Here is a 27252-nt window from a genome sequence, read left to right on the forward strand (position 1 = left end):
ACTTTGAAACAATATTTAAAAATGAGCATAACGTGGCACCGGCCCGCTTCGGGTTAGGAAACTAGCACGACCTATTGGACCTCAATAAAGTTCTTTCATCCATCCATCCATGGCTTCCCAGCTTGCGTAGTTGTATTGTACTATTGAGACTTCTTGGGAGCCAGTCGAACGGCAGTTGAAAATTTAATATAGTCTTACAAAGCTGTGGGACATTCAGCACAGAAACAAACTACGAAATTAACGGATGTTAAAAGAAGTTGAATCCGCTATACTCCTCCACTACGGCGTCTCTCATAGTCATATTGCGGTTTTGGGATGTTAAACCTCAACAACAGCAATTCAAAGTGGAAAATTTGCGCACACCACACGAAGACACAACGAAAAAAGTACACAAGGACCAGCGCTTTGCACACTATGCAGCCAAACCAACTAGCTCGCCTTTCCGTCTTATTGAAGCAAGCAAGTATGATATTTGAAAGGTAAACCTTGAGGGGGAGGGGACACCAGAATGGCATGCTCCACACCCTCCCCCCGTCTGAACACACCGGGGGTGGGGGGGGGGGTCAGGCTTCTCCCGAACTCCCCTGTGGTTTACGCCAATGCTGGGGTAACATGTCATTTGGTAGAGGCTTGGCACGTCAATACTAATGGAAAAGAGAGCATTCGCCATTGTGTGACTACATTGTGTAAAGAGAAAATGCCTTGCTTAAACAGTTATCTTTCACACAGACCTACGCTGTCCTAGACTGGGTGGTGCTGCCATTTCTGAGCAAGAGCAAATAAGTTTTGTGCCCACATTCTTTTCTGCCAAGTGTGACCTTTCAATTGGTAGTCGGTATCTGTGTTGTCCATTTCCCTTCTCTTGTCTGCGTCTAACTTTTTTTTCTGATAAATCCCTACTGACTAACCCAACTTTGTGTCGTGCCAAGTCCATTTGTGCACCGTGTGCCTATAAAATCTGCTGCAGCAAAGACTACACAACACTGCCATGCAAAGAGTCAAGTAAGCTGCCAAGGTCATGAAGTAAAAAAAGTTTCATCTGACAGCTAATCTGAACTTGGCACTTCTTTGCACTGAAGCTGCCCGCTACAGTGTTTCAACAACAGCACTGTGACTGTCTGTTCTATAGTGGCGCTCTGCTGCCTTAAGATTCAGAAATAAGACGATGCCACACTTCCTACAACCGTAACCTTCAAGGCCACCCACTTTGCATTTCATTCCATCATTACTGTACACAGGCTTGACAGCAATGTGTGCAGAAAAGCAGCCTTCTGCGCTTTCACTGCTTGTGAAGCTTGAACTTTGCTCCTGGTCTCTATCCTCCATAGTCTTCACTGCTTCACTGTGCTTCCCCTCATGATTGGTGGAACGATCCTGAACACGAGGAGCATATGACATTGAGCTAGGAGACACATTGTGCGGGTTTGAGCTGCAAGTGTTTGAATCTAGAGTGGCCACCGGCTGTGGTGTGTGGATAGAATTGGTATCATCTACTGGCTGACCACTTGGGGCACGCAGCATCAGAGAAGATGGCATGTCATTATATACTAGTAAAAGGCGGCAAAGATGATTTGCCTGTAGGAACATTAAGGGGAACAGAGGAAAAACCCTGAAGCACGGCCAAAGCCTTTCTGTGCTTTTTCCCCTTGTCATGCTCCTTCATGTTCTTGACACCAGAAATTCCCGTATTGCAGGTGTCACATCGAACAAAATTTTTGATTGCAGGTGAAGAATGTGTTGCAGAGGAGCATCCTTTGCCGTCGATACTGAAGTCCCCATGCTTTGCATAGCTTTCAGGTCCAGTGAATCTTTCATTGCATGTCATGCACTTGTATGGTTCGTTGTTTGGCTGTGGAGAAAAGTGAAATACAGTGGTGTGAAATACTACAGCAAGTGGGAACTGCTACGCCATGTGAAGACTAATGCATTGCAACACATACACATCGAAGCAACTGTGCAAGAAGTATAAGTGTTCTCTCTTGAATGCATACTGCACGAGGGCTGTACAGGCCTTAGTTCAGAACAAACCTGGCGGGAAGTATAAGAGCAAAAATTTATGTGAGTGGACATGGAAACAACAGAAGGGAAACGGTCAATTGCAGTGTATCCTTACCAATTGAGTTAGCTTTCATTTGTTCTGGTAAGACGTACTACACACACTTTAGCCGACTGAAAGCAAGCAAACAATTAAAGATGAGGTTTGAAATGACAAAGTAAAAACAAAATAAATTTTTCCAAGCATGCACTATTATGATTGGTCTGGGCACTGTTGCTTTCTATTGATAGATGAAGATGAACAACACACGCTTTTATCTAGGAATATGAAGCTTCAAAGAGAACCAGAATATTTTTTGTAGCATGGTAATCAACCATGCACACAGTGCTGATCAATGGCCACATCCTTTGTTACAGAGGGCTCCCTGAGAAGAAAGAGTATGGTGTGGGGCTTCTAATTCACAAAGACTTAGCAGGAAACACTGATCAAAAATGGTTGGAGATGGCGGTATAACAGTCAATTTGATAAACACGGAGGAGATCCTATACTTAAGAAGCTTGCGATATGCTATACAGAATGCCTAAAAACTTAAACTGTACCAGTGAACTTGAAAAATGGCAATATTATATTAATACACAAGCACGGCATGGTTTTCTGAACAAAGGATGGGGAATTTTAAGGGCTCGTTTTTCTTTGTTAGACACAACATTAATGAGAACTACCAGACGATCAAGCCAAGGAAAGTATAGGGGATGTTATTTGTGTTAATTGTGATATAAATTGGAAGAAATTAAAGTGGGTGAAAAGATAACTTGCCGCTGACAGGGACCGACCTGCAACCTTCGAATACTGTGTCCGATGCTCTACCAATTGAGCTATGGCGGCGGTCGTCCTCCTGCCCACATTATTGGGCGTATCTGTGCATTTAAAGCTGGGAGTGCTGATCAACGTTGCTCGCAGCTATGACGGCGAGTGTGGAACAATCTTTTCTCTGCCTGCTGGCGTCACGTGGCTCTTAAATTCGCCTTCTTTCCTTCATTCATAGCAAGGGTCTCATTCTGGCAGACTTCATGCCTTCAGGTAGTATGCGAGGGATTATTGGTCAGCTACGAGCTCGTAAAAGGATCACAAGCTATGTGAGCCAGCAGGCAGAAAAAAGAGTGTTCCACACTCGCTGTCATGGCTGTGAGCAGCACTGATTAGCTTTCCCAACTTTACGTGTACAGATATACCCGATAAAGAGGACGGGAGGATGACTGCTGCTGTAGCTCAATTGGTAGCACATCAGACACAATATTCGAAGGTTTCAGATTCGGTCCCTGCCGACGGCTAGTTATCTTTTCGTCCACTTTAATTTCTTCTAATTTATATCCCAATTACTACAGATAACATCCCCCCTACTTTCCTTGGCTTGATCGTCTGGTAGTTCTCGTTAATGGTGTGTCTAACAAAGAAAAACGAGCCCTTAAAATTCCCCTTCTTTCATTCAGAAAACCATGCCATGCTTGTGTATTGATATAATGTTGTCATTTTTCAAGTTCACTGGTACAGTTTAAGTTTTTAGGCATTGTGACTGGCCGAGCTACATAGTTCAGAAGATAGACTCGTAGCGCTGCTTTCTTTATGAACGTTCGTAAAATTAGCGCTTACATTTTGTGACTGGGATGAGTGCGGTGCGCTTGGGAGGTGTGACAGGGGGGATGCGACAGAGGGGACTTCACCACAGCGCTTGCGATGCTGGTTGCTGTCCCTGTGCTCCGCAAAGCTTTTTGCCCCTGTGAAGCTCTTGTTGCATGGTGCGCACTTGAATGGCCCAGCGCTGAGCTGTGAGAAAAGTTTTTTTTCTGGATTAGAACTGCTGGCGTGAATGAAGAATATGGCATAAGATGGGGTGTGGCATGTATCATATGGCTACATTCTCACCTATGAGAAGGCAGATACATGAAAGTTGGTAGCTTCCTTTTTCCACTGACATTACACATTAGGGTGACATTCACTCGGTGGACCACATGAACCACATTTGCAAACCAAGGCAATCTAATCTACAGTGCTTTTCCTGTTGTCCCAGTTCTTAGTGGCCTTTCTTAGCCAATCAAGACAGTGAGGTTTGAACTCAACTTAAAAACACTGATGTTTTAGAATTCTTCAAATATTCAGATAACTTTCTTGAGTGCTTTAAATGTGGCCGTAACCTATCTGACTTATGTGGTGCTGCTGTTGCAACCATCGTTCGCGAGTTCTGATCAAATTAACACAAGGTCCCCCAGTTAAAGTGAAGATCAGATTTCTAGACATTGCGTTTTATGTCTATACTGACACTTGTGGGTGTTATGAAGTTCTAGCAAGAAAGCCTCTGCTGTTTTATCATGCACATAAGAAATGACTGAAGAAAGCATATTCAGCTTGACCTTTCGAAACGCTGTGTTAAAATCCTGCCCACATTTCATGGAAGTGCTTGTGTGCTAATCAGCTCAGTTGTTGAAAGCTAGTAATCCAACAATGCAGATTGTTGTTGCAGAAAGTTTTCCTTCGAAGATTAACTGCCTGTACTGAATCCTGACTATAAGTTCACCAGTTGGACAGGTGCAGCCATAGTTCTATACAATCACAATATTTTATATAATCTTAAGTAAAGAGCAGGTGGTGCTCAGGTACTTCTAGCTTTTGTGATCAGCTTGTGCACAAGAAGCATGCCTAGGTAAGGTAGCCATGATGGTCATCAAAGAATAAATCGACATACACTGACAGCATTCTGCATGTGGTATATTGGATCCCTTTGAGCAGCAAACACTAGATCAGGCAGTCTACTAGGTGCTTAAATTATTGCTTCAGGGAGTGCAGAAGTAACATGCACTAACTGAATGATGCTCCCCTTGCAAATCATTGCTGCATGTGCAGATGCCAGCCACAATATCATTGAGGTGATGCACCACCTTCTCAGAGTGCTGAATGGTATTAAGAGGCATTACTGAAGCCAAAATGACCGACAAGCTAGGCATATGATGCATTCCTTAAGGGGACACTAAAGGCAGGTATTAACACTAAAGGCAAATATTAAGTCGACATTGATTGTTGAAATAGTGTTCCAGAAACCTCATAGTGCTTGTTTCTTGCCAAAAAAATTCTTAGTTTGAAAGAAAATTGCATTGTAGTGGTTTGCATGCCGTTATTGCAATTCACACCCGTGACTTGCACCGATCACACGACCATTTGCTATCGGCATCACTCTCCGTGACCGATGTTCACAGCTGCGGGACTTATAGTGTCACCACACAGGATTCACGTCTGCTCATATATGGCTTGCACTGCCATTGCCCCGCAAGATAAGCTGATGTCCTCTTCCTTTGCACGCGATTGGCTCAAAAAGTTGAGACTGCAATTGCACAAATGAAAAATCGAGCAGCGAGTGACTGGGCCAAAGCAGTCACTTTGCGACCAAAATGGCCATTTGCGAACAACTTGAGGCTCATTCACACCTGTGACTTGCTCTGGTCGCACCACCATTTGCTATCGGCGACGCTCTACGTGACCGATGTTCACATCTGCCCGCTGTCCCCACACACAATTCACGTCTGCTCACATGTCTCTCACATATGGCTTGCATTGCCACTGCCCCGTAAAATAAGCCGACCCCCTCTTCCTTCGCACACGATTGGCTCAAAAAGTTGAGACTGTAAGTCAGACGAATGAAAAATCGAGCAGTGAGTGACTGGGCCAAAGCAGTCACTTTGCAGGTCCCGTTGCAGTCGTGTACTTTGGGGCCCTTGTCTATTTTACTCCCTGTAACATCCTTTTATATCATGATAATAAACTGAGTGATTGATTGATTGCGACCAAAATGGTCATTGGCGAATAATTTAAGGCTCATTCACACCGTGACTTGCACCGGTTGCATGACTATTCTCTATCGGCGACACTCTATACGACCGATGTTCACACCTGTGCGCGACTTATATGTGTTGCCACACAGAATTCACGTCTGCTCACATATGGCTTGCATTGCCATTGCCCTGTAAAATAAGCCGATGTCCTCTTCCTGCACACGTGATGGGCTCAGAAAGTTGCAACTGCAGTCATGCGACCGAAAAAGCGAGCAGTGAGCGACTGGGCAAAAGCAGTAGCTTTGCAATCAAAATGCCCATTCGTGACTTAGTCACACGACCGGTGCTAGACACCGGTGTGAATGAGCCTATAGTATCATATCAATGCAGAAGGAGCTTGGCAAGCTTACAGTGATGAGAGAAAAAAAAAAGAGAGTTTATCTTTTAAGCAGGATTTATTCTGCAACAATGACGGAAGTGACAAACAAATTCATTCTAGACAAATAACAGTGCAGAAATCAGACCTCGACCTCGACTAAAACAGCACAATGGGTGGCGTAGACAAACTAGATCAGAATCTTTTGTACTATGCCTGCACTTGCAATGAACAGAACGTGATCTACAGGATCTTTCACTGACCTGTCAGCAAAGCATTCAACGCAGACACCTTGTGCAAAAGGGGCATGCGAACAAATGAGTCGCATGAGAGTTTACGTGTGGGCATGGCAGAGGCATTGATCTCTGACAATCTCTAAACTGAGAGGCATACAAGAGGCTATCTGACAATCGTGCACTGCGAATCTTTCAGCCAAATGTTTCTGTATAATGAATTGCGCATTAGCACTAAGTCGACTACGCCGCATCAATGATTGGGCACCGGACTTAACGTCCCTCCTCCTTTTATTTTTTTTCGCGATATTACCGCAACGAAGAGTGATTACAGGCCATGCAGAGAAGCGAACTTCCTCCTATTACTGAAACGATTTTCTCTTTTACCGCGTGTTCGCTTGCGAAGATATAGTTTTGATTGCAATTCTTCTACTTAATTATTGCGCAGACCGTGTTGAGCAAAAAGGGGAATGTGTTCTGGAGAAATATTTTTGTAGGTGAAAACTTAAGGTAAGTAGCACCGCTAGCGAACACACAGCCTTCAAAACAATCACACGATCTGCGGCCGCACTTGGGTTACACAGGCTAGAATCGTTGACACCAGCAGCCCGCCACTCTTCAGGCAAAGTTGGGAAAAATAATAAAAATTCCATCGCGCGTGATCGCTTTCTACATGCTGTGGAGAGCAGATAGGAAACAAGTTTCACAGAAACAAACACAAGCTAGAAAGAAACGATAGAAAATTACGATACACTAAGCATGCCGGCAAAGCGCAGTTCAAACATAAACAAGCCGATCAACAAGTTGTGTGCAATATATACGAAAATTGATTTACCCGGCGCGCATTGGAAGGCATGTTGAGTGCGATTGCAGAATTTGTCTAGCCGACCTGTCTTGAGTAGCTGCCGGTTGCCCGCTTCACTTCCACACCGGTCGACAACAAAATTAATAAAATTAACAAAATCAGTACGAAAGTTTAGTTGCTTGTCAAGCTGGCCGCGATCAGTTAAATATTTTACGTCAGAAGGTCGGCTAGTCAGGTGTTGGGGCGTCGTCTGATCTTTGCTCAGCTGACTGACAGCTCCGGAGAATGAAACGAAGTGACTCATTTTGGCCGTACGCATGCTTATATAGGGGTAGTGAAAAGAATGTTCTAGCATGTTCTCGCATTTAGTGGATTAACCAATAAGCGTCTTACCTTCATGAACCCCTGTTTGAAAACAGTGGGAGAGAGTGAGGTCGAGTGGTCGTCGCGCGTAGTACAGTGCGAACCATATGCGAACACATGAGGAGAGTGAAAACCTTGCGGTGAACTCCCGGCAGAGGCGCTACAGTACTAAACTCATGATGCATGGTCGTGGTTCTGAGAACACCCACTTATAAATGTTCTAGTTCACTATAAGTGTAACCCAGCTGAATGTTTGGGCACGTGAACATGTCCGCGATAGAAATAAGTAATAGACGGTTAGAGTATCGGTGGCAGAAAACTAGAGAGAAAGGATAAAAATGAATAGTGGGGAAAATAAGGACATTCTGCCGTAAAGGGCAGAGAACTGGGATGTGAATTTGTTTTAATCGAACTAGACAAGGCACTAAACCAACACTAAAAATTTTTCAATCATCAATCCTGCTGCATATAAAAGTCTAGGTTCTGAGGGAAGCCACAATACCATAGAGTTTCATACTACTGTTTATAGTACGGAACCACTGGTCCATATTGTAAGAAACTCTATGCACTGGTCCAAACAAATAAGACGAAGTTCAGTGGAAGATGGAGGTCTGACGCAAAATCGCAGCGCGACATCAACGATTTCACATAAATGCTGGCGCTTTGGCCACTCTTCCTGTGTTAGTGTAGAACAGAGTTTAATTCCTGCAATATTAATTGTTCCGGGAAACTCTGAATTTACAGGTGGCTCTATTTTAGCCTGTGTCTAGTTCTTGATCTTTAAATTCAGCCGGAGAAGAAAAAACGAAATACCATTTTGTGGTGCGCTTTGGTTTTATGGCGGGGTCAAAACAAAGACGGTGCGGCGTGCTAATATTTTAGATCATAAACAATTTTAAACTTGTGCTTTCTTAAATGATTTATGATAAAGCACATACACTCTTGCAGCGGCTGAAGGTAGGTGTCAAAAGAGGGGAACACAGAACAACTCTGAAGGCTGAGCAACCCGGGCTAGACTATTTTCAAAACAGTAAAAAACCATTCAATTCTTGGCCAATTCCCCACAGTGGGTGTGAGCCACAGATATAGGTGAAGAACAAGATAGATGTCGCCGGACGGTGCACTGGGACGCACTATGCATCAAATTCCAGAGAATGAAAACATCTGACATACACGGTACGTTCGTTTTGAAATTCGTCTCATTCACGTGTTGCGCACCAAAGACATGAAAGGTTGCAATCTCGCATGGGTAAACTAATTACGACGTCGAAATGTGTCTTCGCGGGTTGCATTATCGAAGAAGCCTTGTATCAAAATGAACGCTTGTATGATCGCTTCGAAAACACGAAGTAACAGTTGCTACCGTCGAGTTTCGTTTATGACGTAGTATGTCACGCATGCTGAAAAGTTGTCGGGGCTCTTACTATTCTGGTGTTCCGGATGTCGTCGGTCAAGGCGCGGCGTTTCACGTCGTGGGGGTGTGTCGCATGGTTTGTCGGGTCTTTGTTTTCGAGTTGTTTGGAGCACTCGAACATGCATACAAGCAACAGCGTGAAGCGGTTATACAACTGGTACCTGTGTGATGGTCGTCAACGTCTCGACTTTCGATGTATTCCCGGCGGACGCATCGGCTGCTGACATGGATGGTGAACTGGTGTTGCATTACACGGAGATGAGCGGCTCGCTTTTGCGCGATAGCCTGTCTGTGTGCACCGCTGCGTGCAAGAAATACCCGGACAGTCACGAGAAGGCCGCCAAACGCATCAAGCAGACCATGGACAGGCGCCATGGTTCCTCTTGGCACGTTGTCGTTGGTGCTTCGTTCGGTCTTGAAGTGACTCACGAAGTGAGGCACATTCTTTACCTAGTCTGTTGCTCAAAGTTCGCGGTGTGCCTATGGAGATGCTCTTGAGGAATGCGGCTTCAAGCTGGGCATTGAGCGAACCACCTCTACGTTTGTAGCTCAACGTTAGTTGGTGCGCAGTTTCGGCACCGTGTTCTACTCAAAGTGGTGTTTATAGATTCTGCACCGTGTACGTTGTTTTTGTTATCAGTGCTTTTTGGATGTTTACCCGTGCGAATCTTTCCACGCAGACCCTGCTTTATGCTTGAGGAAATATGTTCCAAGGCATTGGACACTCGAAACACCGTAGATTTCCCTCGATCGTCGATTAATATTGGTAGGCTTTGGTCGCTGTCATTGACGTCCAAACTCATTACATCGGTTCATAGCTGTTTAATTAGTGAACAACTGTGTGTCGATAGTTGTACTGTAGGAGTCCTTGTAATATAACTATAGTCCCCGCCCTTTACTATTTGTTTCTGTGCCTGCAATGTTGCGTTTTTTTTTTTTCATAATTTAGATGGCATACATGTCATTCCCTGCAACTTTTTAATGCAGTTCAGAATCTACATATTGTCAATGAAGGTAGTCAAGCCTGACATGCAGGTTAGAGCGTTGTATTTTGAGTGCGGGGGCAGGATTCGGGCCTTGTCATTTCTAGACATGCTTTATTTCTTCTTTCTGTTATTAGTTATCGTGCAACAAATTTCTAATTTGCTATAACAGATCGCATGCGTTAGTCCTTGAGTTGAGTGGTCAATGCCATATTCATACATTGGAACCTGTCAGGCACTATTTTTTGCCGATGCATGCATTTTTTTCATCTTTCAATGAACTGTAGAAGTTGGTGCACGTGTTCGCCACTGTAAATTGTTTCTCTGGTTTCTTTCTAAACCTATAGTTTCAATTCAGGGTCATTGGCATAATGGAGCTACCAAACCTGCAGAGCAAATTGATAACATTATTCAAAACTTGAGGTTTGGCCCCACGCAGGTGTGCGGAACCTGAAGCACAGCTACGGCACCTGTGAACATGTCACCTCAGTCAGCATCTGTTTTGTTCACTTCATGATTCTCTTCAACCAGACGTGATTCCTTCAGACTTCCAACCACCCTGTAGGGTAGTATTTTTTTTTTTAATAGAAAGTTTTACGTTTCTCAACTAGTGCATCTACCAGTGCCTGTGCCCGTTTTATTAGACTTATTAAAAATTACCGGGGTATATATACTGTGCAAATCAAGTGCTCACAGTCATCATGCAAATTTCTTTACTTCTTGAGGCACGACTCATTGTGAGGACAAGAAGTTTGAAGCTCTACACACTCCTTCGTGATTGAGGAGGCTGTAACCCCGACAATGAGTGATTGGTTGTGATCATACATGTGCTGTGTGCTTGTATAAAGAAATGTTCAGTAACAAGACCTACCAAGTTGGCTCAGTGGCTGTCATTTCTCTTCCCTGTGTGAGGTTTAATTCCTTTGAAGTTCGCTTAATAGGTGCTACAGCCATTGCCTGATGGCGGAAGAATTCAGAAACAATTGTGAACAAAGCTTTAGCTACACATTGCAGTCATGTTGGCCCAGTGGTTACGGTGCTCGGCTGCTCAGTCATTGGCACATATATCGTCTCCCGAAAAGGGGCTCTTGCTCGTGATTTTACGGTAGGCATAAAAGTGCAATAGAAGGCCAAGCACTAATTGTTTGACACTATATGACTAGCTCTATTTTTGTTATACCGGTATGACAGTCATAGTTGCCATAAACGGATCGTGTGCTTTATTCTGCACTGCTTCCAACATAGAGGTTAAGTGCACTTGATGGGGCGACTGAATGGACGAAATGAATTCAAGCTGTGTGGTGACAAATGTTATGTATGACAAGCAGTGCGTTTGAGTTGTGTATTGACTCAAGTTTCAACACACGTAACCCAGCGTTTGCAACTCTTTTGCTGGTTTTAGTAATACGTCATTTTATTAAAGGCTAGATGCAAAGTACAAGTGTAAGGGAGCTTCATATAATATGGGAAATCAGAAGTTGCCTGTTTATGAGTGAAGGAAATTAATTTATATTCAGAGCAGATAGGAGTCTTCAACTTGGCATACTAAGGATAACTAAGGTTACGGTCACTTTGAAAACTTTAATGGTCATCGGGAATTCTAGACAACGTTGTGATATACAGCATATACCAGCCATCTAGCACCAAGATTTTAATAAAGAACTGCATTATGTGACGAAAACCTAGTACTTATTGTTTCATGTGCACTGGAGTAGCTGTCAGTATTCTTTGATAACACCTAATTAGTTGGTTTTCAACAAATATTGTAATTCACCAAGTACTTTTATAATTATCAAAGGATCAGTGAGGCATTTGCAGGCATTTGTAAGGGACATCTAACTGCGCTTCATTGAACAACATATTATAGGCATGTTAATTTTTTCCAGCTCACAATGCCCACAGAATGGGAAAAGTACCAGATCAATCAGCTTATAGTTGCATAACAAAGCAATGCCCTCAAGTAAGCTTACTGCAAGCAACCGCCTTGCCTGTCGTACGTACGAGTATATACCAACAACACTTGTTGCAATTTTTCTGCGATTCCACTGGATCCTACACCACACATATTATACATGCTATTTAGTATAGGATACATTTTTCTCCAAACAAGCACATTTATGATTCTTTAGTGGTTACATTAATGCCTGTTGCACGCTCAATTTTACTAGCCATCACTGCTTCACTGTTCCATTTCTTGGCCTAGTGAGGCTGTTAAACATATTTCAAATATTAGTTTCATTAGGAACTTCATGATAACCGTAGAACCCTGTTAATTTATTATTTTTAAATTGAGAACAGATTACTATTGAACGTGACTGCAAATAAGCTTCCAGCTGCTTTCGTGGATATTTTATTAAAGGGTCTGCTATCTACCAGGCTTGTGATGCTGAGCCGAATGGCATGGAACCGTGCGCCAAGGAGCAGTCGCAAGGAAACTATTTCGACATTGCGCCGCTCTTACGCCAACATGAAAAGAAGCTCCGGCGAGAAATCGTTCTGCTCTCCATCAGGTATGCTTATTGGTGTATTGAGCACTGCAGTCAAACCCGACGATATCAAACTCGGGTAAACCGAATTATCCGTTATATTGAACTATTTTCAAATACGACAGTCAGTGCATGGGACAGGGGCGTAGCCGGAAATTTTTTTCGGGGGCTGCGGGGGAGAGGGGGGTTCAACCATACCTTATGTATGTTCGTGCGTGCGTTTGTATGTGTGCGTGTACATATACGCAAGCAAAATTGAAAACTTTCGGGGGGGGGGGCGGAGGTTGAACCCCCAACCCCCCTCACCCCCTGGCTACGCCCCTGGCATGGGAAAAGCTACGGCTACATTGAGCAAAAATAGCCGGAACACTTGATATATCGGACAGCGCAAAATTCCCCAAGAAGTTTGCTTTCCCTCAGGAGGACTTGGCTTCTCGGGCAAGGGACCTTCTCGCATGCATTTGGGAGAGTGAGCGGTGTGATTAGGAGGGCGCCGCGCGGAGCGAGTAGAAACTACCGCTTTCCATCACGCGCTTTCGTGCGCGGTCGCCGTTCGCCTCTCCGCGATTCTCCGCTCCCTTCGTTAACGCGATGGTTGCCGTGAATGGGAAGAACCTGGTGTTCTCCGCAGAGCTGGCGATAACACAGTCGAACGCGGAGAAAAGAAGTTCGCCGTCGCCATTCATTACGACTGAGGAACAAAGCCGACATTAGGGCCAAGGCGGACTCAGCTGCGTACGAAAATGTTGAGGCGGTTTGTACATCGATACCAGAAATGGATATGGGCCGGGCACGTAGCACGTCGGCGGGATAACCGGTGGTCATTAAGGGTAACTGACTGGATTCCAAGAGATGGCAAACGCGTGAGGGGGAGACAGAAAATTAGGTGGGCAGATGAGATTAAGAAGTTTGTAGGTATAACTTGGCAGCAGAAAGCACAGGACCGGGTTGATTGGCGGAACATGGGATGGGAGAGGCTTTTGCCCTGCAGTGGGCGTAGACAGGCTGATGATGGTGATGATGACCAGAAATTTCTGGAGCTCTCCACCACGACGTCTCTCATAATAATATGTGGTTTTGGGACGTTAAACCCCAATGATTATTATTATTGTACATCGACACCGTAGTTTCTTGCGCATAACCCGCCCCTGCATATAACCCGCACCCACAAATACGAACCGAGAAAAAAAAAAAGAAAAAAAGATCCCCGCGTATTGCCGTAAAGCCACCTTCCTCGCAATATCACGAAACAGTAATGCCGTGAAGCAAACTTGTGCGTCAAAAATACGGTAAATTCTTTAAAACATTCATATATACTTATGCGATGTATAGAACTAATTGCCGTATTTTGTGATTTCAATATACTGCTGCATATATCTCTGCATATGTACGCTGCAAACATACTGCTGCGTATATCGACTGCATGTACTGCTGTGATAGCCTGCATGATTGAAAGTCTCTAGGACCATATTGACAGCGCTCTTCATTCGTTAAATGCTTTCTGCCATTGGCACATTGCTTTTTATAATAATATATCTAACGTCGGAATTGACTAGAATTTTATTTTTTATTAAAGATTCTAGCGCAACAGCTTTCTGTGAATACGGGCTCCGGTTGGAGGCACGGACATCCTCCGCATATTCTGTGTCCTTGTGGTGCCCATACTACTTTTAGAGATTACAAATCACCATCTTAAATGCTGGATAGCGCGGGCGCGACACAGGACAAAGAAAGAACACCGATGCACGGGACCAGCGCAACTCGCCAACTAAGCTTTATAAGAAAAGCTTCGCTACATATATACACAGCCGCGTTAGCACGCGCAGGCGCACTGCTCGTTACCAACACACAACAAACATAAAGATCGGATGATCAAGACAAATACAGATCACAGCCATCCATAGGCGTGCGCAGGGTTCTCCTTCAGGGGGGGGGCGAAGGTTCGTCGCAGCGCCCCCCTCCCAATTATGTCACTGTAATGGCGCTGACATTGCGCCCCCCCCCTCCGATTATGTCAATGTGTGGGGCTGACTTTGCGCCCCCCCCCCCTCTTAGGTGAATAGGGGGGGGGGGATATTCCAACGAATATTACAGTATTTGAATTCGCTTCGACACTAACTTAAATTTTCGAATCTTCGAAGTATTCGAAACGAACAGATAGACATATTTTACCGTATGTTACAGGCCTGAAAAGGTGGTTTCTCTGCAACATATTATGCAAAGCTGTGAAAACCACGTATTCGAGACAAATCTGCACTGCAGAGAAGCCGCACTTGATGGTTAAGGGTGCATATTACCTACATAGCGATTAATTTTTTTATGGCCTAAAAGCGTGTTAAATGGGCTTATATGGGATAAGTATGGCAAACTTTAAAATTTAACGTATGATTATGGATATAACTCGCACCTTGCTACTATTCAAATTCTGCTACTATTCGAATTCGCTTCGAACTTTTTCGACTCGAAGGCGGAAGCCATCTTCTTTTTCTTCAGTCAATGTATTGATTCTCTCCCACCCCTCTCCGAAAGCTTTCTGCACATAACGTGATATTGCACTGCCTCCAGGATCGGAGGCATTGCAAGCTATCTGCGCCTCACCTGAATATTGGCGATAAGTGACACCATGATGACGCCATATAGCGACGTCTTCCCGTGGTGATGATTTTTTGCATCGTGTCGACGCCGCCAACGGTCAATCTTCGCGTTTGATGAGGCATCTATGGTAAAATAGCTACTGGTGGTGTGGCTTGGGAGGGGGAGGGGGGGGGGGGCAAGTTCCCCTTTTGCACCCCCCTGCCGAAGTCCATGACTGGGACCGTTGTCTTTTGCTTCATAGACTCGAATCCTCTTCTGGCCGGAAGAAGCAGCAAGATACCAAGCGGGAGCAGAAGCACTGGGAGCAACTGAAGGGCTCCATCCTTGACGCTCAGCTGGGTGGCGTCTTTTCCTACAGTCTACCCAACCTGGAGCAGATCAAACAAGCCGTGCTATTCACAGAAAGCGCCGGGCAGAGCACGCTGAACAAGCGGTCGTCCTTCAGCGAAGTCCGCAGCGCGTTCCCGGAGGACCCCGTGAGCCACGCCGACGAAGAGGTCGACGAGGGATTTAGGACTCCAGCGTCAGGGTACCCCTCCGGAAATGCCTCGGGGTATGCCTCGCCCCACTCGCAGAGGGTGAGTTTGACTGCAGCTGAGAACAGTAAAATAAAGTAGGCTCATAGCTTACCAGGTGAGCTGACTGCCTCATTATTTGCAGGAATCAGTAAATTGTTCAATGCACTCTCCCTGTGTAAGCGTCGTCAGCTTTTATTTCTACTGGCTGCAGCGAATGAGCCAAGAATTCAAATACGAGGTAAAGAAAAAAAAAAACTTGCAGGACGCTTCAACTTCGCTTTCAAGAGTAGAACGCGATAGCACAATCAGGCCCCGTTAGCATCGCCATTTCAATCGCTAGCCTAGCTTCGTTTCTCGGTGGACGCCTTAACACCTGAATTTTCTTCGAAACAAGCTGTTTAACTCCATTGTGTTAAAGGAGTTTGAGGCTTCAGCCTTAGGGCTCGTTCACACCGGCGACTAGCAACGGTCGCGCGACTAAGTTAGTCGCAAAGCGACTGGTCGCAAATGGTCGCAAATGGCCGTTTTGGTCGCAAAGAGACTGCTTTGACTCAGTCGCTCGCTGCTCGATTTTTCACTCGCGCGACTGCAGTCGCAAAGCTCTGAGCCAATCACATGCGCAGGAACAGGACGTCACCTTATTTTACGGGGCAATAGCAATGCGAGCTATATACGAGCAGACGTGAATTCTATGTGGCGACATACGTATATAGGTCGCACGCAGGTGTGAACATCGGTCGCTTTGAGTCGCTTTTTGACTTGCAGTCGCAAATGGTCGCGCGACCAGGGCTAGTCGCCGGTGTGAACTAGCCTTTACAAGGAGCAGTTAAGAGTAGTGGATGGAACTTAGTTAACTACAAAAGAAGCCACAAAACGTCGAAAAGCGGAAAACAGCAGAGCGGCAGAAAACAGAGACAGAGCGCAGAGACGTGGCACTAACAACTGGCGTTTATTTCGGAAAAACCTTCCCCCTGACCGTACGACGCATGCGCAGATGACAAACAAAACCAAACACCCCAAAAAGCACACACAGCTAATCTAAGCAGATCACCTCTGTGCTAGAAACAAAAATTCTTTCCTGGTAAGATAAACAGAAGCCGCACTAACGCATTTGTCTGGACCAAGTTTCCAAATATGGAATGCCTCAATAATCTCCCGTTCTCGCTGCGTCTTAGCCTTACCTAAAATTGTCACCTTAGCAAACAGAGGCGAACAACCACGCAGTCGGGTCGATGTGTCAATGTTAGGTTGAGGGAGCATGAAAATCTTCTACCCACGGGCACCGGTGGTAACTTGCCGCTGCACTGCAAGTTGTGTGGTTGTTCGCCTCTGTTTGCTAAGGTGACAATTTTAGGTAAGGCTAAGACGCAGCGAGAACGGGAGAGTATTGAGGCATGGATGGAACGTTCAGTTCGTTGGCGAGCCCCCGACAATGAATGCCTACATCCACCACCACAGGACTCCATCGGGGCGTCAGAGGCACACTGTTATTATGGATTAGTGACGCCTGTTTTGGGGCAAGTTGGTTCATACTTGATGCGGAACAAAGAAGCGCTGAAGAAAAGGGGACGCCAGTAAGGGGTACACAGGACAGGCGCTAAATTTTTAATTATTAAAGCAACAGTTGAAAACTGAGTGCCTGTCCTGTGTGTCTTTTGATCCCGTACCCGTTTCTTTAGCGCTCCTTTGTTGCTTGTCAATTCGGAGCCGGGAGGAATGCCCCGGTGAAGCAAATGATGATGCGCAGTCCCTAAACAGAGAGGCACAACTCCGTCATGGTTTGTGCGAGTTAAAACCAGAAGCACTCCGGCTAGTTAATAAAAAATACAAATGACGATAGTGTAGCCGCAAAAGTTTGGAGAGAAGAGGCATTTGCCGATTGCGCATGCACTTCTCGCAAGGTCGAGTTCAGGGTTTCCGCAAGCTCTGGTGGTGTACTGCTGTCAAGTATGCACATGTAGTGCATGTTACAGATTCACTTGCGTCGAGGGATACAGATAGTCATTGTAATGCTTTGTTTTTTAGTCTCTCCGAGAGTTTGTTCTAGAAGACACGGGCACACGAACGCCATCCTTACGTTGCCATAGCTGCTTGGTACAGCTGGAGAAAGAAGCATTTTCAGTGGTACGTGCAACGAGTCACAGTCAAATTGGTTCCCTTCCGGGCACTTCCGGTCGAGCACTTACGTCAAGTTTTCTGAATATTCAGAAAAAGTCTTGCAAAAACATAAAACCGGTATGAAATTGATAATTCTGGTTCAAGTTAACAGTTATATTGGATAGTAGGACATCGGAGCATAAGTTTACGTAACGTAAGGATAATTAACTGCCAGGATAACGAATGAAAATTAATTGATTGAGTCCAGTGAAAGATTGTGAGCAGCTGGGATGGTTGCGGCACCTGGCGGAACAGCTCTCAACCACGCGCTTCTTTTTACGTGGCCTCCGAGATCCGCTTCGCCAGTGCGACGAAACAATGTTAACGCAAGGAATACACCAATGCACACGAACGCCAATATGCGAGTGCCAATAGCAGACACCTAAGTCAAGGTCGTCCCCAATATTTATGTTAGCGTTTCGGCCAGAGCTTTAAATTATACTTCATGTCACAATTTTATTTAACCACCCACAACCTTACTGTTACCACCATTTCCTCATCTGCGCAATATAACAATTCGAATTTTAGCAGTGTGAAAATAATACTTTTGCTCGTCTGAATAGTCTGGCAGAAGAAGCTCTCTCAGCTTTATTAGAAATAAGAGAGAGAGAGAGAAAACGGAGAGAAATAGAGGTACATTAAGGTGGCCTGGGTGAGAACTTCTTTTTGAAATGCGCGACGAAACTGTACCTAAATACAACGTTGCAGATGCCTCGAAGCACGCTCACTAACACTCGCTCTAAGTATTCGTTTCACGAAATGACGTGTTAAAAATCAAATTCATTGACGAAAAAAATTTTTTTTCCAGTATAGGGACTCGGTAACCTGCGTCAAAGGGGCCCTAAACCACACAGATATCTAAATTTTGTTGCGGTGTTGCAGCTGTGCACGAGTCTACAACAAACAGTGTAGCCGCGAGAATTTTCCGAAATGGTGCCGTAAATCGGAGTTACGCGTGTTTTGTGATTGAAACGCGGCCCTCGCTCGTTTCGCTCTTTCCTTCGCTATGCTCAGTTCGTCGGCTTTTCTCTCCTCCTCTCCGAGTGTTCCTCCTTGCCTTGCGAGAAGGAAGAGAAAGGAGCGCGTGGGCTTGATAGTATATGAAAAGATTCTCGTGGTGTTACCATCAGCGTTTTCTACTGGTGACATCACGGCCAGCGCTGGCGATACCGGAAAGGCTCAGAGAGGAGCACGAGATTGTTTTTAAAGACGATAGTCTTTCTTGGGATATTTGAACGCAGAAATTTCGGCGTGTCTGTCTGTCTGTCTGTCTGTCTGTCTGTCTGTCTGTCTGTCTGTCACACGATTCAGCCACCCGGACAAAGCTTAGGCACTTGCTGAACGCCCAGCCAGCTTGAACTGATAGCTGCGTTCATACTTGTGAACATTGTCGATCAAAAAGCAAATATTACGCATATCTGAGGCGCAACATCAATACGTAAGTATTAGGTGGTGTGTTCCTTTATTAGAAAATACATAGATACGTAATTCTAAAGACCCTAGTGTTTCTTAGGATTCGCTGAAAATGCGACGCTATGCGCGAAAACGCCCTCTGCCGACGATATGGTGCTGCCACCTGGCAGTGGCCCTGGGAACAGCATCACGGGTGGCCGCGGATGAGACCAGGACTCATGTAGTACGGCCGGCAGAAGTCTTTCGACGACATCTGCAGCGAAGCACGCAGATAGGCTGCCTTTTTTTTTACTAATTTCGTGGTGCGCCTGTTCGCGTAGCGCTGCCGCGTTTGGCATTGATCGCGACGGCATTCTGAACCTGATAGGCGAGTTTGCTCGAATCGTTAGAAATATTCGAGGTGGTTTAGGGGCCCTTTATGCCGATGCGCGTTTCCACCATGCCTGTAGTGTGCGCCAGCATGGCGACCACAGTAACGTCAGTGAGGGTGCGGGGTACTCTAGCGCGGAGGCGGGGTAGCGCGTATCCGAAAAAAATACTTTGATAGGCGTGGCTTATGTCACGAGAAGCGAGGGTCTGCCGTATAATAATGTGTGCTATTTTCTTTCAGTCCTGGGCTGAACCTGGAACTTCGGGGCGACCGAGCGCACTTCCCTCGACGTCTTCTTCCGCTGGCCTCGTGCAACGCTGGAGAAGTCTAGACCACAGGTGGGCTGACTGGTATATAATAAAAGCAGAGCTCAAAAAAAGAAAAAGAAAGACAGAAGAGAGACAAGTAGACGGGAAAGCGATCGTCCCGTCCTCTTGTCCTCTCTTTCTTGCGCTTTGCTTTTGTATTAAGACCACGAACCAACACGCCCGGCATAGCATTCTGTTAGATTGATATATAACGCAGAGACGATAGACTGACGCATTAGCGGAGATCGTGGGCTTTACTATGAACGACTTTAACGTACACACACAAATACCCATCGTCAAAAGGTCTTTGCACTCGTGACAGGGGCGCAGTCAGAAATTTTTCTCGAGGTCAACCAAACACTATGCATTATGCATATATATATATATATATATATATATATATATATATATATATATATATATATATATATATATATATATATATATATATATATATATATATATGTATAAGACCACGAACCAACACGCCCGGCATAGCATTCTGTTAGATTGATATATAACGCAGAGACGATAGACTGACGCATTAGCGGAGATCGTGGGCTTTACTATGAACGACTTTAACATACACACACAAATACCCATCGTCAAAAGGTCTTTGCACTCGTGACAGGGGCGCAGTCAGAAATTTTTCTCGAGGTCAACCAAACACTATGCATTATGCATATATATATATATATATATATATATATATATATATATATATATATACACACATGCAAATTTGAAAATTTTGGGAGGGAGGAGGGTGGAGGGCACTCCTGGCTACTTCAATGACTCATGACTATGACATGGAGACACGTGGTGCCATCTCTCGGCGGCGGCAACGATGCCCCGCCGTAATTGAACGGGAAATAGTCGAGAAAAAAAAAACCATATATGACAAAAAAAGAAAATAATTATCGAAGCAGACACTCGGTTGTACACAGCAGAGACCCACTGGAACACTCTGGTAAAATTCCAGCTGCGTGACAAAAAGTACATAGCTTTTACTAGTCAGCCAGTCAGTCAAAGAACTTTACTGAAGGGTCCTGCGAGTTTGTGGGACGTGCAAAAGGTCTCGGCCAGGAATTCTAGAGTCCTGGTGGATTCCTCGGCCCACTAAACAGCCCGAAGTTGATCTTCAAGGGCAGAGATTTGTAGCAGTCTCCCAACGCGTGCGAAGGCGATCGCTAGAGACTGCATCCCCATTATTGTTTTTTTGTTATCCCTCGAAGTTGCCATAGCATGTGTTCCAGAGTGGCTCTAGAACCACAGTTCTCGCACTTATCCGTCTTTCATATGTTTGGGTAAACAAGGCGGGATATCACCGGGTTCGAATATTTCATATTTACTGTGCGGCCTATGTGACTCTCACAGGCGGGGTTCCAATGTTTCGGGGAAGCCACACGCGTTGTGCAGTCCGGCACTGCATTCTCACTAGAACGTTGCAGTGGGCCTCTGATGTACTGAACCGGGAGTCAATTTTGATAAGTAGTTCTTTTTCGTCAGATATGACTTTTTCTTCTCGCATATTCCTCATTCACTTACGGCAGGGTGCCGCCAAGAGATGGCGGAAGGTAGAGATGTCCCCGAATCCTAGAAATGCCTCCCTGATAGTAAAGTCCCAGGTTTGATTTCTGAATGTGGTGTCTATTGCGGCCAGGAATCGAACCATCGACTTCGTGCATGGCAGCGGTATCGCAAAAGCAACGAAGCCCCCACAGTATGTTCGGGTAACAGTGGTTGCGAGTTGTCGAGCTCGCATGATTCACCGCAGGGCCTGACCAGCCTTGATCACTCGCTCCGCGGCTTCAACGTTCAGTTAAGTCAGCCATAGGTTAACGTAGAGGTTAACGTAGAGTCTGTTAACTGATTGCTATAGTTTTCTTAAAATGTAACTGAAAATAACGAATAAGCCTAGATTTTTGTGTTGCTTTTTCTTGAAACATCGCAGCCACTGCCGTAGCCAGGGGGGGGGGGGGGAGAGGCAGAATTCGGGGGGGGGGGGTCAATATTCCCAACATTGTTCAATTTTGCAAGTGTACATGGACACGCACACATACAAATGCACACACGAACTTACACACTCCCCCTGAAGAAGGAATCGAGTTGATTCCGAAACGTCGGGAAATAAACCAATTTTTTAATTGGACCTCTTTGAAACTCTTAAGTAACCCAACCAGACAGGCAAATCTGTTAAAATGTTCAGCTTTAAGAACTTACACAAAATATAGTTAACGCCCCCCCCCCCCCTCCCCTTGAAAAAAGTTCCTGGCTATGCTACTGATCGGAGCGTTGGTTTTTTTTTTTTGCCAAGAGATTACTCAGCTGTAGAGGACGTCGTGAGCCGAAAGGCCCGCAACAGGCAGCACCTGTAAGATACTAATAAATTTTGGAAGCCATTCCCTAGATAAGGAAGAGAGTCCAGTAAGTTGGTCTCAGTTTTTAATAATCTGAGTCGCATGTTAGTCAACCGGAAACCGAAGCGTTGTTCACCTGTCAGACCTTTTCTGCAGCCCAAAGTCCAGGGTTGACTCTATCGGCTTCAAGGCAAAGGTGAAAGCGGTCAAACGGAAGCGCCTGGTACAGTCGCCGTCCCGAATCACAGAAGCAGAGTCGAGGAGTCAGTCGCCGGCTCGACAGCGGGAAGCGGGAGCGTCGAGTGAAGGAACAAGCCATCGCCACCACCACCGTCATCATCATTACGAGCAGGGGCAGGAAGAACAGCCGTACGCGCAAGAAGAGGAGTCCGCTGATAGCAGGAGGGCCGCAGCAACGCTCGAAGAAATGTACGCGTCGCTCGACAGGCTATCGAGGATAGTAAGCGAGATGGCGCTGCTGATTAGCGTGAGCACGGCGCATAGCGGGAGGCTGGACGAGGGACATCGTCGGAGGCCGTCCAGTCCGGCGGCAGTGAGCAGGTCGGGCCGATCCCGGAGCATCAGCCGACACCCCAGTCACTCCTCGCGCGACCGTTCGGCGAGTGCGGCTCCGTCGCCCCCGGGATCACCGGCGCCACCTGTTCGAAGATCAAGCCGCTCGACAGGACGCGTCTCTTCGCGGGACACCGCCTCATTCCCGCCTTCCCACGATGAAGAGAGTCGAGAGAGTCGTCGGAAGAGAGGAAAGCGCCCGAAGCCTCAGCGACGTCAAGAACACGACTCCGTTGCGGAGACATGCGCCGTGCCGATCCTGAGAAGAGCCAGTGACCAGGAGGTCGTCACTCAAAGCGGTCCAGTGGTGAATTCGCGCGCTCCGTCCAATTTAGACTCCACTAACGGCAGTGAAGACGTTTCCAGCCACTCTTCGAGAAGTGGAAGCTACTCCGAAATCTCAGTTTCGCAGGAGGAAGAGAGTGGTGTTGAAGAGGGTAACCGCGTCGTTGTGGAGGATAGCCGTCCGGGGTCATCCTTCAGGCCTACGTCGGTTCGTTCTGACGACGAGCGAATGCTTCTCTCGTCGCAGACGCAATCTCCCGGGCTCTTCTACGAACACCCGCCTTTCCTTCCTCAAGACGCGCTGCCGGCAGACCACGGTGCCTTCGAGGCAGCTTCGCTTCAGGAGGACGAAGACGGCGGCCGTCTGAGTCCTGGCGAAGTCCCATTCGCCTCTGAAGGCCCACTGCCTTTTGTCGAGCCGAGGTTCCCGGTTCTGGAGACGCAGACCGGAGGACAGGAGCGAGGTTTCAGAGGCATCGCCAGGGGTTCGTGCTGGTCCGATCCCGGGCATCTCGTGAGCGAGCTGTTGAACGTCGAGGACTTCGACGACGGCGTCGACGCGTTTCCCTTGTTTCGTCGTGCTGATGACCGTTTGCCGCACGGTGGGATACCGATCGAGCAAGGCGCTAGGGACGACGACACGTCTCAACACATTTGGCGCTGGGCCAACAGCGAGACCGACCGAGTCGTGGACGAGGCTGCCATGAGGAGGCTCGAGCTATTCAAGACTACCTACGGCGGCAACATTGATGGCCAGCCGCCCTACATGGTATGGGCTGCTGCTTTAAAATGCAAAGCAAGCGCGTTAGGAACCATCCAATTGGTCGAGTGACTATCTACAGTCGAATTAAAATTATTAACCGAAACATTACCGAAGGTAGAGACTGGAGACGGAAAACAAAACACGAAAGCCGGTGGTATGTGAAGTCTTTTCTCACTCCAAGACTTCATTCGTTGCTTCGCACAATGGCTTAAAGTCGTCTGACCAACTAGCTCACGGTGGTATTTTCGTTATACATAGTCGCCTTAAAAAAAAAAATCTCAGATTCATTCTAAAAGGCAGGGCGTGCAAACACGGACATTTAGAATGAATACTTATCAACTAGCTCAGCTCTCTGTTATTAAATGCGAAGCATTTTTTAGCGAACCTTTGGCACTTTGAGCGTTTCTATCTACGTATCTATCTAGCTATCTAGCCGCCTACGTCTGGGTGCTCTCATGATCGCTTCCTTAACTTGGTGTAGACCAAAATTGGCATAGAAGGGCAAGAGGATTTGACGAATATAACTGTCTGGTCAGGACACGAATAACATGGAAATACTGTCGCGTACGTCGTCAAGCCCTTTCCTCCAGACACGTGTGGCACATACCCGTTGGGACGCGGTGTACGGGTATGCGCCACAGGTGATTGACAGTTTATATCTACTCAGGAACGGTGAGAACAGACATTGGTAATTTAAATGCGAGAGCGTTAAGAAAAACCGACATCGGCACCGTTGACCCGACGAATGGAAAGAATAAAAGTTAGGATCCCAGCAGGAATTGAACTCCTGCATTCTGCGTGGCAATCAGGTATTCTACCACAAAGCCACGCCAGGCGTGTAAACTGGTTGGGAAAAACAGCCTATGCAGGCGTAATGTTGGTGCAACGTCAGTTGTGGTTGTGGTGGTGGCTATCTAATTTTACAAGAAAGCAATAAACACTACATATGTACTCCTAATATACAGGCGTCATATCAGATTAACGTCTGTGGTTCCAGTGTTGGCTCCGCTTTTATAGCAGTCTAATAAACATTATATTTGCATTCCTATGATTCAGCAAGCTATATTGAAGCATTGCTCGACCCCGGAGGAATACATTAACGAAAGTTACATGTGATATTCACATGACTGCACCATAAAGTACCCTTAGTTCCGATAATACTGACGTGTGTACTCTAACGTGAGGGCTGACGTTACGTCGCACCATAACTGACCTTTTAAACGCCAGTGTTGTCGACGTGCCTGGTAAGCCCACGATCTGCACACAGCTACTACACTTACAAAAACACGTCGATCCACCTCGTAACGCTTGGCTCAAAGCCATAAAATACAGCATAGAAGTACTCTCTAACTGCTTCGCATGAAATTGATTTCCACAACTGCTGAATTTTCTAAACATCTGAGTTGTTGTTTGACCAAGTCAAAATAAATATTTCTTCAAGTTTTAGATGTCATGCGGAAACCATATCGTAGTGAGCCGCAACACGTTTACTGAGCTTCACACTTGCTCATAGCCGTGTCCGTAATAATCATAATTGTTGGGGTTTAACGTCGGTCTCTGTATGCAGGAAATTTGTATAGCGATGTAAGCTCAGCTTCGAAAATTGGTGTCAGTGCTGCTTTCAGCCTTCGCTCTTGATTTTTTTCTCTCTCTCTATTGCTTGCTGCCGTGTACCTACCGATGGGGTGGGATCAGAAATCCGCCAACCTGAGGCTGGCGTCGACTCCGAAACGTGTTGGACAGCGGATGTGCCAAGTGCAAGTCGTCTGCATCATCACGCCCATCGCGCAAGAGACAAACAGCGAGCCGACAAGTACCGCGCGCATGCAGGCCGCCCGTACACCGAGCCTCCCTGAGCGAAAAGCTCAGTGACGAAGGTCACGTGGGCTCGGTTCTTCGTCCACCTCCGTCCAAGAGTGCGGCTATACTAGTAACGGAACGCCGAGAATCGGCCAAAGGCGAGTCTCAGATGAATCGGCAGTTACGGGATGCTCTGCGCTTATGTTTTAGCGGAAGGAAACACGAGGGCGCAAAGGAAGACACGAGGGCACAGCGCTACTAACAACAGGGGTTTATTGCACGTGGTAACAGCATAAAAAAGAATGTACAAGAAGGAAAGAAGGCGAATTTTAAGGGCTCGTTTTTTGTTTGTTTGCTAGACACAACATCAATTAGAACGAAGAGGCAAGAAAGCAAAGTATGGGGGTGTTGTTTGTAGTAACTACGATGTAACATTGAAAAAAGTGAAGTGGACGAAAAGATAACTTCCCGCCGACATGGACCGAACCTGCGACCTTCGATCCAACCTTCGATACAAGAAGGAAGAAAAGGGTGGTAAAACCACCATCGCACCATGTCGCTTTACAGCGACATCGCCACCGCTACCTTGACAAGAACACTGTCCCTTTTTCAGACAACGAAACAGATGAGCAGCTCACACCAACGTTTACAGAACTTCTTTGTAGAAACGTTGGCTCACACAGCCTTTGCTGCTGTTCATTTCGAACGCCTCAATGATTTGTCTAATCATTTGATCTGAATTTCTTGCGACCACGTTAGTTCTATTAAGCATGGGCTTACAACCACAGCGCGTGCAGTGTGCTGTGGTTGTAAGATGGCCGCTAGTTGCGAGCTTGCTTACATTGTTATAATGTTCTGGGCTCCTGGCGGTCAGCATGCAGGATTACATATCCTAAGAACCCAGTAGCGGAACTTCGGTCGCCATCGGCTGTGCGAGTCACATGACCCGAGCAGAAACGTCACGCATGACGTCACTTGTAGAGCAGCACGTCGCTGTCGACTCTGGTTCTGGCAGTAGTGATGCTGGCAAACTAGTGAGAAGTGCTAAGCGCGGCAAGGCGTAGATTACTGGCACCCCAGTGACACGGGCCAACCACTGACACTGCCAAAATAGCGAAGCTAACGCAACGCCAGGCAGAACATTGCCCTTTCATTCAAATTTCGGCGGTGGTACGACGTCATATGCTCTGTTGAGGTAACGTGACTCTCCGGCATGTGACGGCGACCGGAAGTTCCGCTGCTGGGTACGAGCTCACAACCTTCGACTTTATTAGAAGGTTTATTGAAAACAGAAAAACGCTGCACCTGACGCGAAAGATTCTGGGCGAATGCTCATTCAAGGCGGTAGATCAACGAATGCAGACTGCTTAGAATTGCCTATTTAGTAATCTGTATTCGCTTCCGCGCAAGCGAATACGGACACAGTCTGTTTTCAATAAACTTAGTAGGAGTACAGCGACCGTCACGTCATGTTTTATTAGAAAGTTCTGGCTCCGGATCCCACCGATGGAAAGGGTGCTTTCTCGTCCACTTTAATTCCTTTTCAATTTATATAATAATTATCACACTACAGTTAAAAAGAACAAATAATGTCCCCTATATTTTCTTTAGCTTAACTGTCTGTTGGATTCAT

At 46.2% G+C, this 27252-nt stretch overlaps 2 protein-coding genes across 3 annotated transcripts; one reads left to right on the plus strand and one right to left on the minus strand.

The window, feature by feature from the left end:
- Window positions 1–1089: 1089 nt before the first annotated feature.
- On the minus strand, window positions 1090–7800 carry LOC119407006 (zinc finger protein 235). 2 transcript variants are annotated; one of them, XM_037673830.2, is made up of 3 exons: window positions 7625–7800; window positions 3647–3820; window positions 1090–1849 (listed from the first exon to the last, which is right to left on the minus strand). In XM_037673830.2, exons 1-3 carry the CDS (start codon window positions 7628–7630, stop codon window positions 1541–1543), a joined length of 489 nt encoding a protein of 162 aa, XP_037529758.1. In that variant the 5' UTR covers window positions 7631–7800; the 3' UTR covers window positions 1090–1540. The 2 variants fall into 2 exon arrangements, with proteins under 2 accessions (XP_037529758.1, XP_037529757.1); XM_037673829.2 differs by lacking the exon at window positions 7625–7800 and adding an exon at window positions 7262–7530.
- Window positions 7801–8925: 1125 nt separating this feature from the next.
- Window positions 8926–25759, plus strand: LOC119372335 (protein stum). Its single transcript, XM_049419850.1, has 6 exons — window positions 8926–9440; window positions 12368–12501; window positions 15314–15650; window positions 19771–19868; window positions 22355–23825; window positions 25515–25759. Exons 1-6 carry the CDS (start codon window positions 9177–9179, stop codon window positions 25689–25691), a joined length of 2481 nt encoding a protein of 826 aa, XP_049275807.1. The 5' UTR covers window positions 8926–9176; the 3' UTR covers window positions 25692–25759.
- Window positions 25760–27252: the final 1493 nt, after the last annotated feature.

This window comes from Rhipicephalus sanguineus, chromosome 10, assembly GCF_013339695.2.
Source record: "Rhipicephalus sanguineus isolate Rsan-2018 chromosome 10, BIME_Rsan_1.4, whole genome shotgun sequence".
In the NCBI taxonomy this organism is placed as follows: Eukaryota; Metazoa; Arthropoda; class Arachnida; order Ixodida; family Ixodidae; genus Rhipicephalus; species Rhipicephalus sanguineus.

What these genes read in the sequence shown, in the direction of transcription:
- LOC119372335 (XM_049419850.1), top strand. Translation starts at nt 9,177, where the DNA reads ATGGTCGTCAACGTCTCGACTTTCGATGTATTCCCGGCGGACGCATCG. An exon ending in ATCGTTCTGCTCTCCATCAG is followed by an intron (nt 12,502 to 15,313) that starts GTATGCTTATTG and finishes TTTGCTTCATAG; the next exon opens with ACTCGAATCCTCTTCTGGCC. An exon ending in TGGAGAAGTCTAGACCACAG is followed by an intron (nt 19,869 to 22,354) that starts GTGGGCTGACTG and finishes CCTTTTCTGCAG; the next exon opens with CCCAAAGTCCAGGGTTGACT.
- LOC119407006 (XM_037673829.2), bottom strand. Translation starts at nt 7,282, where the DNA reads ATGCCTTCCAATGCGCGCCGG. An exon ending in TGCCTTCCAATGCGCGCCGG is followed by an intron (nt 3,821 to 7,261) that starts GTAAATCAATTT and finishes CTTTTCTCACAG; the next exon opens with CTCAGCGCTGGGCCATTCAA. An exon ending in ACTCATCCCAGTCACAAAAT is followed by an intron (nt 1,850 to 3,646) that starts GTAAGCGCTAAT and finishes TTTTCTCCACAG; the next exon opens with CCAAACAACGAACCATACAA.